Source organism: Nesoenas mayeri, assembly GCF_963082525.1.
Source record: "Nesoenas mayeri genome assembly, chromosome: 16".
In the NCBI taxonomy this organism is placed as follows: domain Eukaryota; kingdom Metazoa; phylum Chordata; class Aves; order Columbiformes; family Columbidae; genus Nesoenas; species Nesoenas mayeri.
In genome coordinates this window covers 10,874,315-10,890,133 of record NC_137562.1, presented here as the reverse complement: position 1 = coordinate 10,890,133, position 15,819 = coordinate 10,874,315, and the positions used below count along the sequence as shown (strand labels likewise).

At 59.2% G+C, this 15,819-nt stretch overlaps 1 protein-coding gene across 1 annotated transcript; it reads right to left on the bottom strand.

Moving 5' to 3' along the window:
- DNMT3B (DNA methyltransferase 3 beta) lies at positions 1–15,552 on the bottom strand (the record flags this gene model as incomplete). Its single annotated transcript, XM_080354494.1, has 19 exons — positions 1–142; positions 1,994–2,079; positions 2,675–2,823; positions 3,040–3,130; positions 3,265–3,410; positions 3,960–4,044; positions 4,245–4,428; positions 4,669–4,781; positions 5,034–5,113; positions 5,222–5,266; positions 5,681–5,809; positions 6,097–6,238; positions 6,782–6,889; positions 7,720–7,878; positions 9,096–9,284; positions 9,750–9,902; positions 10,941–11,050; positions 11,668–11,812; positions 15,448–15,552. 19 exons carry the CDS (start codon positions 15,550–15,552, stop codon positions 1–3), a joined length of 2,361 nt encoding a protein of 786 aa, XP_080210620.1.
- Between the last annotated feature and the right edge of the window lie 267 nt (positions 15,553–15,819).

Genomic DNA, 15,819 nt, shown 5'->3' with positions numbered 1-15,819 from the left:
CTACTCGCAGGCAAAGTAATCCTTGAGCGGGGAGAAGAGGTGCTGGATGACAGGGATGCTCCATGACCGCCCCAGCAGCTTCTGGCGAGCCCCGCGGCCCGTGCTGGGGACCTCGCTATAGTGGAGGGGGAAGCCGAAGATCCTGCAGAGCAGAGGCAGGAGAGGGCTGGGTGAGGCTGCCCTGGCCCCAGTGCCACCGGCTGGGACACAACATCCCTCTTCCCTGTCCCTATGTCCAGCCTGGGGCTCGCTCAAGACCCAGCCCATCTTACAGTCTCACTGGGAAGAAGCTTCTCATTGCACAGAGTTCACACTCCTGGCCAGCTCCCAGATTTTCTTGCCCTGAGCTCCAGTAAAACACAAATTGCTTTTCACCCAAAGCCCTCAAAGCACTCGGCACAGGCGCCCAAGCTATTCCTGCTCTGCCCAGAGCCAGCGGAATCAGCCCAGGCAGCACAGGGACCAGTGGAGCAGCACCCACAGCTCCTATGGACCTGTCCTGTGAACACAGGTACCCCTACAAACCATCCCATGCTCACCCCTGCGAACTGATCTGCCCCAAGTGACTTAAACCCGCCTGTGGATGGGAAGCAAGTGCCCAGAGCCAGCTGGGGACTCAGGCTGTGACCGTCCCAGGGAGTCCAGCCAGGAATGAGGAGCTCCGTGCTGCACCTGCTGGGCCATGGAAATCTATACGTGGCAAGTGTGAGCACGTGCCTCCCGCTCCGATGTGCCTGCGAGCTGCCCTGGGGCTCACAGCAAAGCCAAAGAGCCACCAGTAACCTCAGCCAGCAGTCTGCACTAGCACTGCAAGCTGGGGAGCAAAAACTAAACATTAAATATCTAAAGACAATAAGAAAATTCCTCCTCCCAGTTCTGCGTGTCAGATCCACATTCATGCAGCCCTTCCAGCTTGGCCAAGGTCAGTACATTGCTCTCTGAGCACCCAACGAGTTATTAGAGGTCATTTGCCATTAATACCAGAGCAGAGCAGCTCCTGCCAGCACAGGCACAGGAGCCCTTTGCCCCCAGCAGCACCATCCTGAGCCACCCGAGAGGTGACCAGCTCAGAAGTGTCCCATGGGAAGGGCACTCAGTGCCCTGGCAGCAGTTTTGGAGGAGCCCTGTGCCTGTGTCCTGCGTGACAGCCCCGCAGACAGTCGCCCCGGGCTGTTCCGTGGCCATGACCTGAACCACCATTGCGCCGGCACTTCCGCCTCCTTACGGCAGGTAGAAGTTCAAGAGTAATTTCAAACGGCACAACTGACAAAGGAACATCTCGGTAATCACTATTTCACTTTCAAATACCTACATGCCTCTAGCTCAGCTTTAATTAAACCCTACCAAATACTGGCAATTTAAATATAAACAAGCAAAAATATTTAAACCCCGTCAGTGTTTATTGGTTGAGGCATTTGCTGTGCAAAAGCTCCAGTTTTTGTTCCTGGGAGTATTTGGTGTGCAGGACTGCTAGTAATCGGATTTTACCCTATTCCAAGTCCCTCTGTTGTGTTTTGCCATGAATTTGGGGTGCTACGCAGCGTGAACAAAGTTTGGAGGAGTGCAGTTTCACTTTGCTGCAGCTGCCGCCACCTGCCATAGCGTGAGCATCCCAGTTCACCACCAGCAAACCCCCCAGCACCGTGAGGGGCTGGAGCTGCTATATAGCACCCCCACATCAGCCGGGGGCTGACACAAAGGCCAATGTAGGTCTGCACCCCACGCCGGACACAGCACGCAGCATCCTGCAGAAGCCCTGTCACTACTGCCTCAGGGACAGGGGACACTGCTGCACTTTTCCCACAGTCTCGTTATTGCTCATTAACAAGCACATTATCATGTGCACATCACTGCAGGGAACTGCAGCGAGCGGTAGCTGCAGCTCTTTGGCTCCCAGGAGCTGGGCTTGGGGCCAAGGAGGAAAGAATAACTACACGAGCATCACAAAACAAAACCAGGTGGCAGCGATTCATCAGGATGGTGAAGAATTTACCTGTTCATCCCCGGGAGGTTGCCCCAGAAATAGCGTGCTCGGTGGGCAGCCGATATCTTGATAGCGTCAATCATCACCGGGTTGCACTGCAGGCCATGCAGGGAAAAAACAAGTTAGAGGCGGCAGGGGCTCTGGGCTCAGCCCCCTCCTGCATGGACAGCCCTTCCCTCTGCTCAGCAACCCGCCTGCAGGATGCAGTCCAGACAAACGCTGTTCCACACACAGCATGGTCTGATGGGCCACGTGGGCTCTCAAGCCGTGGGCAGCTCTAACGAAAATCACGGATGGTTCAGTCCTGATTTTTCTGGGCCAAGATTGGGACCATCAGCCTCCAAAGGGGCTTTTACACGTGGGGGTCCAGCTGACCCACAGCCCGTCTTGGCCACCACGGAGTTAAAAATCCTTTCCAGTCCCTGACCTCCCTCTGCCCAGAAATAACAGGCTGTTGCTCTGAACAGATGCTTTCTGCAAGACTGGCAAAAACCTTCCCCCGCAGAACAGGGGGGTTAACCTGCTGAAATCCAATGGGATCCAGAGCCAAGACTGAAGTGATTCCTAACAGAGGCATCAGGCAGGGGGTTTTCCAGTGGTGGGGCCATATGAAACCACAGACAAACCCCCACAGCCTTGGCACGTGTGTCCTGCTTCGGTGCCACTCTCAAAGCCAGCAGCAATCCCTACCTCCAAAAACCGAGAAATGTCCCTCTTGTCATTGACTCTCATGGCCACCACATTCTCGAACATCCAGAAGAAGGGACGCTCCTCTCCTGCCTTGGGGCGAGCGTAGTTGAGCAGGTGGTAAAACTCAAAGAACAGCCTCCCAGTTCCTTCTGCAAGGGAGAAAGCCAGGGAGCAGGGTTGGGACCGGCTGTGGCACAGGGGCCACGCAACTGGCACGGCGACAGCCTGAGCATTGCAGGAGCCACCCCACGGTTTGCAGCTCAGAGGGAACCACCACTGACCAAGCTGAGTGGTGCTGAATGGCTCCTGTGGTGCCTCCACATCCCAGAACACCTGAGGACACCCAGCCTCACAGAGGCACTTACCGTAAAGCCCCTTCCTGGCTGAGCTGACGAGGGATGGCTCGTTACAGGGGCTCCCGCCAATCACCAGGTCAAACGGACCCCACTCCTCGATCTGGAGCAAACAGACCCCCCATTAGGAGACAGCCCATAAGCAGGTCCCATTCCCCAGCAGGATGGGGGGCTGGTGGGTGAGACCCACGTGGCCACAGCACCAGGTTCCCCAGCCCCTACGGCAGCAGAGCTCACATTTCTCTTGGTTATGTTCCTGACGTCGTGCACGTAGGTGATGTTGCCCTCGTGGCGCATGGTGCCCACAGCTATGGCGTCCTCGCAGATCTCTGAGGCGATGTACTTCTCCACCTGGATGCCCAGGTCCTTCAGCACCAGGTACCCTGCCAAGGGACACAGCTCTGAGGCTGCCCGGCTTGGTTTAGTCTCACGGTCTCTTTCCTCGGCAGACAAGCTCGACGTGGCCACTTTTTCGTGTCCTAGGTAAGTGCAGACACACAAGATTTAGGGATGAGCAAACAGGTCATTTTATGACCCGTTCCTCCAGGCAGGTTTGCTCCCAGAAAGCAGAACTCCAGTGCTGAGGGAACCCAGTCAAACCACTTGCCCTCAGGCACATTTTCCCCTGAGCCCAGGTTACCAGCACCGCAGACCTCTCACTTCTCAGCGACACCAACCACCCAAGACAGCACTCGGTGCAGCAGGAACCTTGTGAGCAACACTCCCAACACCTCCTGGCATCACTCCCCCTCCGCAACCCTGCCCAGCAGGAGGGGAGCACCTGCTTTCATCCCCTTCCCATGGAGATCCAGCCCCTGCCCTCATCCCTTCCACCCCACCAAGCTTTCAGACACAGGTTGAGGCCATGATACTGTTTATCCCCGACATCCAGTGCTACAAGCAGCCAGGACGACGCTCTTCCAGTGCCTCACCTGTTGAAATGCCGTCAAATAACGAGAGCACTCGAATCGGTCTCCTCTTGGCTGGGGGGACTGTTGGGTAGATTTTGGGTGCAGCCTGCAATGGAAGGACAGCAATGAGCAGCAGATGCCGCGATACTCTGTGAGGCCAAACCGTGGCTCTACAGGTATTGCTTCTGCCTTCAGGGCAGTGTTTGTGGGGTCAAGAGCCCAGCACCCTGGAGAGGCTGGAAGAGTGAGACCAGGGCAGAGCCTGAGGGATCCTGAGCTGCTCGCCCTGCCTTCTGCGGCCCTTACGTATTCCTGTCCCTTGTCACTGGTGAAGAAGTCCTGCAGGCGGGTGCTCCAGTCCTGTCGGCGCTGCAGAACCCCATAGCTCCCCGCGGGCTGGCACATGTAGCAGTTCCAGGGCTCCTGCTCCTTTGCCTTGGCCGACGTTCCTCGCCCCACCAGCACCTCCAGACACTCCACGCAGAAGCACCTGCCCAAACCACAGCACCTCATGCCTGTCACCTCCAGAAACCAACCTCTTTGGGCTCTCCCCTGCCATGCACTGGAGCCCCCACCTCATTTTGCAGGATGTTTTTCCATGCACTATCCTGTTTTTTTAAGGCTGCTAATACCCTGGCATGTGCAGAGCCTGCCCAGAGTCCCACATGATCCCAGTTCCCTGCACGTCCCCAGGGCTCTGCTGGGTCTCACGGAGCAGGGCCAAACCCACCTGCAGCAGCTGGCATTGCTGCAGAGCAGCAGCTCCTTGCCCTCGCAGCAGACGGTGCAGTAGGACTGGTAGCCGTCTTCGTCATACATGTAGAAGAGCTCCAGGAATCTATCCTAGCAAAAGGATATGGACAGAGGATCAGGATCTGTGCTCAGAGGGTGAACAGAGAACGCTGCTTCATGCCATCTCTGGTGCACGGTGAGAGCTTAGAGACACATGTCCTTGGCGCTTGCGCTGGCAAGAACATGCCAAGGGACAGTGCTGTGGTGAGTACAGCACGGCCAGGAGCTGGCACTGTCACCCCTCCGGTCCATACAGCGCCGGACTCCGCACCCCATCCCCAGCTCCAGCACAGCAGCTCTTACCCTGCAGGTCTGGCAGAGGCCCCCCTGGAAGAGCGGGTGGAAGGTGGCCGGGTTCCTCCTCCCACAGGACAGACAGCTGGCTGTGGGACAGACAGACACCCACTCAGTCCACGCAGGGACTGCGCAGGGGCAGCCCCACCTCTGCACCCACCCCACATCTCTGCCCAACAGACAGGGCAAGCAATTACCTTCGAGACTCCCGCTGTTGTTTGTAACTTGGGAAACCATTTGCTCTTTATAAAATAAAAAAAAAAAAGAAAGATTTATCATTTCTCATGTAATGAACTTACAAGCACTCTACTTGTAGATGCCTTATTTCTTGCATTAAAACTGCTCCATCTTTGCTCAGTGCTGCACAGAGAAGGCAGGCCATGGGCACATTAAAAATTTTGGTACAAAATCCATGTCCTTTCACTGCTGGAGATACAAGAACTCAAGCTCAAAGTAGCAATACACGACCAGTGGAGCCCAGCTTGCGGTGCCCTGTCTTGCAGTTGGGTTTGCTGGTGCCTTGTAAGGCACCGCTGACCAACACGAGACCACAAAAGCTTTTCATTTCAGAAACTTCATGGCCTCGGGAAGAGCCAAACCCTTTCCCAGAGGTTTCCCAGTGCTCGAGGCCACAGGGCCCAGGCCGTGCGACTCACCTCGGCTCTGGTCCTCCTCCGCGCGCTGCTCCTTGCCATTGTTGCAGGGGCTGCTCTTCAGCCTCTTGGTGGGGGGACACTGCTCGAGGGACAGCACCTCCTCTGTCCCGTTCCGTAGGGCTCCGTTCTCTGCAAGGACGGGCAGCTCCTGGGGACAAGCCTTGGGAGCTCCCCAGGGCACAGGGGACATCTCCTGCCAGGTCCCACCACAGCCACACACAGAGCCTGTCCTGCCCACCCCGGCTCCCCATGCACGCCCAGGGCTCCACCATGTCCCTGCCCTCCAGGAGCTGCTCCGAGGGCACTTTCCTATGGCTTTTTGCAATGCTGCTGCTGGAACCCCTGTGTGGAGCCTGGGGCCTTCTTGGCACCAGCAGAAGCAGCTCAGCCGTGTCCCGCTCATGCCACCCCCTCACCTGAGGCTTTGGGTGGCCGCAGCCCCTTCAGGCCCAGGGGTTTGAAGCCGGTGAGCGCCCAGTCAATCATGGGCTTCAGCTGCTCCTCCAGTGACTCCCCGGGGGTGGCTGCAAACATCTTCCCCGACCGGCTCCGGGCAACCTGCCCAGAGGAGGGATGGCATGGGCTGCAGCGTGCAGGGCATATCTGCCATGTCCCCTCCCCACCACAGACACAGCCCGGCAGCCCCGGCACAGCAGCAGCTGCCGGATTCCCATAGCGGGTGTGTCATGCTCTTGCGCCTCCCAACTCTGCAACAAGCCCGGCTGTCGTCCCCATCCATCCTCCCCCGTCCATCCTCCTCCTCTCTGTCCCCCCAAGGGAAATGATGAGTCCTGGCTGGGCTGAGCACTCTGGTGCAATCCACAGTGTGTCCAGAGCCAGCCCAGTGCAGAGCAGAGTGACAGCAGGGGCAGAGCTGGGGAGCCCTGCCCAAACCCCACAACACAGTGCCCGAGCTCTGCGGTGCTGGGCCCCACAGACCCCCTGCTCCCTGGGGGGACATTGTCACAGCAACACGGCAGCTCCTTCGCTGGCTCCACTGCACCAGCCGCCCTTGCACAGCCCGTGTGTGCCCGCACTCCCAGCCCCAGAGCCCAGCCACATCCCCAGGCACCTCATCCACCCACCCAGCTCTGCCGTTACCTCCAGCGCATGGTATATGGCTCGTCGGTAGGAGACCAGCTTGTTAAATGTGGATGAATTGAAATGCTGCCTAAAGGCCATGAGCCCCACCAGCTTGTCTGCAGAAACCTGGGAGAGAGTGACAAAAGCTTAAGAGCTGGCATGGGCATGCCCTGCTTCAGCCGTGTCCCTCACAGCACCATGTGCCCCGCAGCACCGTGTCCCCTGCAGCACCATATCCCCCCTGCTGCAGACCAGCCCTGCAGCGCAGCGGTTCCCAGCATGGCTCTCCTCTCACGCCGAGGCGCTGGGCCATGGCCATGCGGCACTGCCGGGCCTTGTCTGGGCTGTGCAGCCACACAGGGACACCCAGTGCTGGCTGTGCAGAGTGACATGCAGCAGAGGGAGCGGCGGCAGCAGCAGCATCATTGCACTTGTGTTGAGGATGGGTGCTTTGCACCCTCTGCTGGCACCACACGTCTGCCAGCACAGACACCCAGCACAGCACAGACACCCAGCACAGCACAGACACGTGCCCAGCACAGACACCCGGCACGGTGCTTCCCCCACTCTGCCTGCAGCCCGGGGGAGGTGCGGGATGGCCGAGCAGTGACGGGCTCTGGAAAGGTGTGCCTCATCAGCCCTGAAGACCAGAGGCTGGACAAAACCTTGCGCAGGGGCCGGGCAGACATCCCCAGTGCTGGATCCTGTCACCAGCTCACAGTGCCTAGTCACTAGTTACAGACACCAGAGCCAGGAGAGCACATCAGAGCCTGAGGAACCACAGGGTCCCTGCCCGGGGATGCTGCAGCTGCACCCACACCCAGAGCAGACCCAGAACGGGACAGACAGCAAAAACGTGCCGGGGAGGAGATGTCAGCCTGGGGGAAGCTGGGTGCAGGCAGGGGCAGGCAGCGGGCAGGGTGCAGGCAGCAGGCAGGGGCAGGCAGTAGGCTCACCTCAGAGAATTTCCCGTCTCCAAACCACTGCACCCAGCGCATGCCCGAGACGGCCTGGCGCTTGGCCGTGGCTCTGTAGGAGACAACGATTGCAGGCCACCAGGAGAAACCTTTGATCTTTCCCCAGACGAGCTCCCCAATTCCAAATTCCTTCCCGTCCTGAAAGCAAAAAAAGAGCACAACACAGCTCAGCCCAAAGCACAACAAACTCCCCGTTTTACCTGAGCAGGAGAGCCCTGGAGCACGCAGGAGCAGAGTGTCACTGTGGTGAAGCCACATGCTCGATCTCTGCACAGTGACCTACAGAGGTTGCAAACCCGTCCCTCACAAAGCCAGCAGAACACGTCCCTGGCAGCGCTGGCTCCAGGCTCACAGCAGGCAGGAGCTTGGTGCTGCCTGCCCCACACCAAGCCCGGTGCCTGGCACGCACGGTGCAGTGTGTGCTTGGTCCTGCCAGCCCTGCTGGCACCGGTGCCTGTGCATGCCCGCTCCTGCCTGCCCAGGCTCTGCAAACACCACAAAGCCATTCCTGCCACCATGCACAGCAGCAGTGAGGAAGCTCTGGTAGCAGCCCCGATGATGGGGATGGGCAGGGCAGGCGGACAGCAGCTCCCTGGTTGATCCTGGGTGTCCCTGTGCAGATGAGGTCCTCCCGGCAAAGGGAACCAACCCCTTCACAGGGCTTACAGCTCAGCTCATCAGGCTGCACTCAGGGCACCCACCCTCCTCTTGTTCCCATGGGGCAGAGCAAACACAGAAATGAGAAAAAGCTGAGCTGGGAATTTTGGCATGACCATGCCAAGGGCCTCCACCAAGCAGCGTGACGCACAGGAGCCGCGTCTCCTCTGCCTGCAGAGCCCTCCTGCCCAGCTTTGTTCTACGATTAGGCACCCAATTATGCAGCAAGATGCAATTGCCCAGTTCCTGTGAGTCTGGGGCCCTGCCCTGCGCCCGCAGGCACTGAATCACTCCGCTCCTCCCCAGCAGCCCCAACAGGAGCATTTTCTGCGCACAGACCCGCCTGTCTGGCGGGCAGGGCAGGCACCAGCGCGGCGTGTGCCGCACACGCGTCCCGGGGCCCTGGGCGGCTCTGCAGCCTCACAGGCAGGGGCTCAACGGAACTGGTCCCCACACTGTCCCTGGGTCAGCATCGACCCCGCTGCTGCCACTGCCGATGGACCGGGACAGCCCAGTGCCATCGTACCCCGACAGGAGGGAAGGGCCCCCAGGGAGGCGGGGCAGAAGCAGCAGGGAGGGTTCCAGAGGGTCCACTCGCCTGCAGGCTGGGGACAAACCAGAAGAGCTTGTTCAGCCTCACCCTGCAGCATCCCAGGCACAGGGTCCCAGTGCAGGAGCAGCGTTTGGCCGCCCCGTACCTGGTACTCTTGGTCCATCCTCGCGTCTCTGCTCTCTGGCTCCTCAGTCCCCAGCTCGGCAGAGCCATTGGGCCCTTCCTGGGAGCTACTGCCTGAGATCGTGCTGCTGCTGCGGGACGAATCCTGCGAGTCCTCCTCTGTCAGGTCGATGGTCACGGGCACGGATGCAGCTGAGCGTCGCTTGGAGCTCTGTGCAGCGGAGGGATCAGAGCGTGAGCGCAGCAGGGCGAGGGGACAGGAGCAGGGGGAGCAGGGACCTGCCCCACGCCACCCCCAGACCCATGTCACTCCCAGCCCCTCAGCCAGGAACTGGAGAGCAAGAAGAGGGGAGATGGGGAGCAGGGATGCCACTGTGGTCAGGAATGGAGATCAGGGCCAGGACTGGGGTGTCTGAGGGAGAACTGCTCTGCTTTTACTTGCAAGATGCACAGAAGCGGTGCAGCACTTGCTCTCATCCCTTTTCCTCTACTCGTTCACCCCAGGGTGGTTCAAAGCACCCAGTTCCTAGCTAGGGCAAGCAACAGCACACACCTCCACTTCACAGGGGAAACTGAGGCACAGAGAGGCTGCAATATGCCTGAAGCGCCTTGGCCAGGGCACAGCAGGTGAGCAGGGAAGCTCCAGGAAAACCCCAGCGCCTGCGCAGACCCTCACCCGCAGGGGAGCCGGCAGGTCCCTGAGCGTCTCCACGCTGTTTGGTTCCTTGATCCTCATCTCATGCCGGGTCTGCCCTGCCTGGAAGATGAGTCGGACGGGGGGCTTCTGCCGGAGGCTGCTCTCCCAGCCCGCGCTGCCTCGGGGCCGCACCTGCAACCACAACAGAGGGACTGTGGCACAGGGGACAGGGACAGCCAGCACTCCACATCCTGAGAGCACGGGGAAGGCAGGAGTGCAATGGCTGCAGGAGCACCTCCAGCTGAGCACTCCTGCGACTGTGCACTTCACAGCATCTCACCTCACCGGGCTGCACAGCCACGCTCAGGAGCACCCAGCGCTGCAGCCACCAGCAGCTGCTTATGCAGCTTCTGTTCCAGCTGCTATGTGCATCCTCAGCTCTGCACACCCATCCCCTCCCTCCCTGCAGCTGCAGCCATGGCCGGGGGGACTGCAGCCCCCGCAGAGCAGCCATCCCAGGCCAGCACTGTCCACCCGGTGCGGGTGCTCTCACAGCACGGGTGCTCTGCCGAGGCACCCAGGGCAGCTTTTCGCCTGCGGTTTCAGCAGCCACAGTTTACAAACAGTCTCACCCAGGCACGTTTCCTGCATCCGGCATGAGCGTGTTTCAAATTGAAATGAGATTTTGCAAGTGAAGCGCCCCAAACCCAACATAGTGGGAAAGCAGAATTTTCCCCCCGGTTGGATTTATGGCTCTTTTTTTTGGAAGCTGCCTCATCACAGGCAGATCTCCAACCTTGGGGTTTTATTTCAAAGTCAAAACAATAAAGCCAGGGGGCAAAAAATGTTTCCAGGCACTGGAGGTTTGTCAACCTAGTCAACAAAAGGAGGGGGAAGCAAAACTGGGATCCAGCCCCAAAGCAGCTAAAACCAGACCACTCCCAGAGTGGGAGACATGAGGTGTTTCAGTCCACCCATACGGCCAAGACTTTTTAAAGAAAATATCAGCATAGTAATTATTAGATTTCTGCAACATACAATGGGCATCGCTGAATCACACACCTCACCCTCCTGCTGCTGCTGATTAAGAATTTGAAAATGAAAACAAATCTTGTAAATGAATACTGCATCTGCCATTGGACTGTTGCCCCACCACGAGAGCTGCCCGAGGGGAACAACCTGGGGGACAGGAGTAGCCGGGGGGGCACTCACCCCCTTGGGGGCACTCACCTCCTGCGTGCCCGTCAGCGCCAGCGGCCAGGCCAGGTCCTCCTTGGCGAGCTCTCCCTTGCTGTCCCTCCTGCTGCTCTTCAGGGCCGGCAGCCTCAGGGCCCCAGCATCTGCGCGGGGACAAGGCAGAGCAGCCGCGGCTCCGTCAGCTGCCCTGGCCGTACACTGCCCACCCCGCACCCAGCAGCAGGCTGTGGTGTGAAGGGACCAAAACCTCATCTTGGAGAGATGTGGCCAACAGTAGAAGAACAAGCAGTGTCCCCAAGGGTCCCCATCATGGTACTGCAGACACCGGCAGTCCCAAATCGCACACCCACCCCAAAACCGGGAGGGACTCTAACAGCAAGTGTGGGGACATTCTTATATGCCTCGTTCCTAAAAGCTCAGAGGCACAAGGAAACACTCCCACTATTCAGGGCTTGTCACCAGTTCGTTTAAAACCCAAGTGCTGGGATTTGGGGACCATGACCAGCGCAGCCCTGGAGCCGTGGTGCAGCTGGCAGCACCCTCAGGCGGGTGGGGGTTCCCCATGCCTCCCCCCAAAAGCCAGCACCCCAGCACAGCACCCCTGCCCACAGCGGCTCATTGCCATAGCCTGGCTGTGCTGCCGGAGCCATGGAGGGATCCTGGCCGTGGCCACCATGCTGCAGCCCCCAGGAAGCCCTGGGGATAGCGGCTGGGGGATCCCTGGCCCCGCATACCCCAGGCACAGCACATCCCGACTCACCAGGAGTGCTGGATTTGCCATTGGCCTCCAGAATAAGGGCAGGCGTATTGTTAGCGGAATTGGTGCAGTCCCCGTTGATGAGGATCAGCTCTGCCCTGCAGTCTGCTGCATCCCGGCCGTGGTTCTTATCATTTTTCATGGTCGCCTGTGGAAGCCAGAGTGGAAATTTAGACGTGCAGAAAGCCCCAGGGAGGCAAAGCAGCCAGCGCAAGCTTTTCAAGCCAGCCATAACTTCTCCTGCCCTTAGCAGAGGGATCTGACTGCATACAAACCTGGAGTGATACCAGGAGCTATTGGGCACCTGGACAAGACCTTTCCGCAAACATAGTGGCCCTAAAGATCCATCAGCTCCAGCAAAGAGAGGCCCTAGACACAACCTGCTCGCCCTTCGGCAAGCACTGGGGCTTTTCCGCAGGGCTGCTCCGGCCCCACCATGCATACACTGTGGAGCACCCAGTGCTGCCCAGCTCTGCCACAATGGCCATGGCTCCAAAACCTGCCTGGAGGGAAACGGCGTTTCCCAAACACCCACAGGGACCAGGGGACACCCCCAGCCCCGGCACCAGCCTCGCTGTGCTCCAGATGCCCAGTGTTCCCCGCAAACCCAGCACTCCCAGCACGCCCAGCAAACCCCAGCACGCCCAGCAGCGGGCAGGCTGTGCGAGCAGCAGCGGGACGTGCAGGCAGCTCACCATGGGGGACAAAGTCCTGGCGCTCACAGCAAGTTCAGATCCCCTGAAGGAAGAAAGCTCCTCCTGTCCCAGGGTGCAGGGGCAGGGTGGGGATCTGTGCTGGCGTCCCCTGCCCGGGCACTGCTGCTGTGCAGAGAAATCCCAGACGTCCCCCCGGGAGAGGTGGGACGTGCCCTGCCTGCACCCGATGCCTCTGGCTCCTGTGGATGCCCTCTCTGGATCCTGATTTTGGAAACAGGAGCTCCCGGGCTCTCCCAGAGGCACTCGCGACAGCACTAACGAAGCTGCCTCATTGCTGGGCTATGGATCTGTGCTGCAACTTGCCCACTCGCCAGCAGTCATATTTCAGGAGCACGTAACTCAGCTTGGCGAGCTAAGGAGCAAACAGGGTTCTACCCACCTAAGGCCCCGCCAGGAAGCAAAATCAACCCCCAGCAGCCCTGAAGAAACCCCCACCTCTGCCCCACTGCCCCCTCCCTGCGCTCTCGCCCAGCATCGCCTCCAACTGCTTCCCTAACAATCAGATTTCTGCTTTGAGATCATCTGTCAGCACCTCTGGCAAACAAAGAACAGTCGGGGTTTGATGTTTCAGATGCCAACAAGGACAGTGTTAAAACCTTGATACCATTCAAACATGAAGGAAAACAGGTGTCCAGCACCCACCTCTGCAGGGCAGAGCCCCCAGGGACATGTCCTGCCCCCCCAGACATGTCTCCTCAACAAAGGGACAAGGATAAGACTGGCACCAGAGGGAGTCTTAAGCTGCTAAACCCTTATAGTTGTGTGCAGAAATCCCACTGCTGCAGCACATCTGCTCCCAGACCCAGCAACAATTCCTGGGAGCTGCCCAGACTTGCCAGGCTGCCCGGGTGCCCCCCGGCTCTGGATGCTCAGGGTGCAGCACATGGTGCAGTGGCAGCCGGGTCAGCTCCTCCAGGGTCTGTTCCCCCTGCCCAGCCTGCGATTCTGCAGAACGGCAGTGAGCATAGACAGCAGCGATGCTGCACATTTCACAAAAAAAAAAGTGAATCTGCACCCCCCCAGAGCTCCCCCAGGACCTTCAGAGGACCTTTGCATTTGGTCCTTTGTCAGAAGCCTGTTCAGGAACCTCAGATGGAGCCTGAGCCCAGAAGATGCAGCCTTCCACCTCAAAATGGCTTTTCCTTGCTCAGCCCCAGGGATGCCCGGTGCCCAGCACAGCCCAGCTTGTTCGTGTCCCTGCCAGCCCTGCGCTGGGGAGGAGACCCAGCGGCCAGTCTCTCCTCTCACCCCAAGCAAAGGACGGCCCTGCCAGCTGCTCTGCAGGACCCACAGCTGGGACCCAGCACCCCATGTGCCAAACTCAGCTTTGCCGAGTGCTCACGGAGCTCTGACATTGTCTTTGTTCCGATCATACAGCGGGGCAAATTAGTTCACTTTGGAAGCAACGGCTCCCTGGTAGAGCTGGAAACCTCCACAGCTGGGCTCCGTGGTCCGTGGAACCCGAGCACCGGTGTGAGCACCAGCATTTTGGCTCACCAGGCAGGCAGGGCCGGCAGCCAACGGCAGGAGCAAGGGATGCATGCACAGCAGCATACACGCTGCTTGCTCCTTGCGCTTCTCCAGCTGCACAGAGATCACTTGAGGACATCCCATCACCATCCTCTGATATACCAGCAGGAAAGCAAACATCACACCACGACCTAAACTGCAAAGCCAGTTAAAGTCTCACTTTCCCAAAAACCTGCACCGAGGCAGCAGGACTGCAGCACCGTCTCCTCTCGCTGCTGCTGTTTGCACCGAGCGCTGCCACCACACACCCAAGCCCGTCCTGCCTGGTGACGAGATCTCTCGCCAGAGCCACTGTCCTCGCACGCATCACCACCTTCTGCCTGGGAGGAAGGCTCAGCTCTTTGTCCTCACCTCCCCTCGCAGGACTGCACACCGACATGTGCACACAGGGCATGACGAAAATAACAAGAAACAGAGCACTCCCCTCACATGTTCTGTCTCACAGGAGGAGGAGAAAAACAGCACCACAGTGTTTGCATTGCTTAATGCCCTGCAAACATCCAGGCATGCACTACAGCCACACACTTCGGACAAGAACCCACGGAAAACAAAATAATGCAGAATTCCAGCTCCGATGCTCAGAGCTCCCCAGTAGCCTGGCGCCAGCGGCAGCCCCGGCACTGCGTGGTGACCAGGACGTGCCCTGCAGTGACACCCCACAGAGACAATGAACCCGCCGACTCCAGATCCCGCCCTAGTTTTGCAATACCAGTTTCTTTAAGGTTTGCCAAACTGGTTAAAGACTATGCCACAATATTAACTGCTTAGAGAGGCTCGGGGTTCCTGCCCAGCTGAGCTCCTCGGCTGCCCCGCTGGGCAAGGCAGCCATGCTCACCTGCGGGGTGTCCGGCGGGGCTGTGGCCCCAGACCCCGTCCCCCGGCTGCTCCCCCAGCCCGGCTGGGGCACGTTTCAGTTTTCTTCCTTAAGAAAACAGGCTGGCCCTTATCAGGTGTGTTCCCCAGTAGGTGGAGAGATTGCAGGGGAGACGGGCGGACTTTGCCTCCAGACAGGGGCATGCATATCAAAAGGCTGGAGGGAAGCATTCTACATGATGGCTGGGATGGCAGCCATCACCCAAGCCCTGTTTGAATAACAAAAAGAAATAAAGGACCCCAATTGTTGGGGCTCACTCCCTCCAGCCTGGCTCCTGCCGAAGGGCTCTGGGCTATCTCATGCGCTATCTCATGCGCAGAAATTGCCTTTAACTCTCCCCAAACTGAGCATTTTCCTCTAATCCTGGGAAGAAAAGAGTTGCAGGGTTGGCAGTTTAGTAAGAAAGGGAGCCCATTTGGGCAGATGCTCATTAAGAAGGGCAGGCTCTCCCTCCCCTGCCCGTTTCCTGTGCCTGGCCCCTCTCCGGCTCTCACCACGCTCCGGCACTTCCCTCCATTTTCCCCCCGTTTCCTTTCCTGCCCTCCTGCCCGCTCCGCTCCCCGCCGGACCCCGGCAGCCCCTTGCGGCCACCCCCAGGCTCCAGCATGTCACCCGCTGCCTTTCAGCAAAGCTGGGTTGAAAGAAAAGAAACAAAAAACAAACCGGCCCCTCCTCTCCCAGTGAAGACCAGGCCTGAGAAGTCTCCTGGGCAGCCACCATCACAGCCAGCCGCTGCTCCAGCCGCTCTAGGCTCTTTACCATGCTCATCTCGGTCCCGTCCCGCCGAGCTGAGCCACGCTGGCTCGCCCGAGCCCCCTGCCCAGGGACGTGCCCGGCGCGGGCAGGGCTGGGGCTGCGGGGGCTCCGCCGTCGTGCAGGTGGGTCTCGCTCAGCAGTGGCAGGTCCTCTGTCCCGAGCGGTCACTGCTTCATCGTTTCCCTGCACAAAAGGAAATAATGCTATGACAATGACACCTCACTCTGCCCGTCTCCCCTTGCCTGGCCCCTTACTGGGGGGCACAAGCCTGCAGCCCTC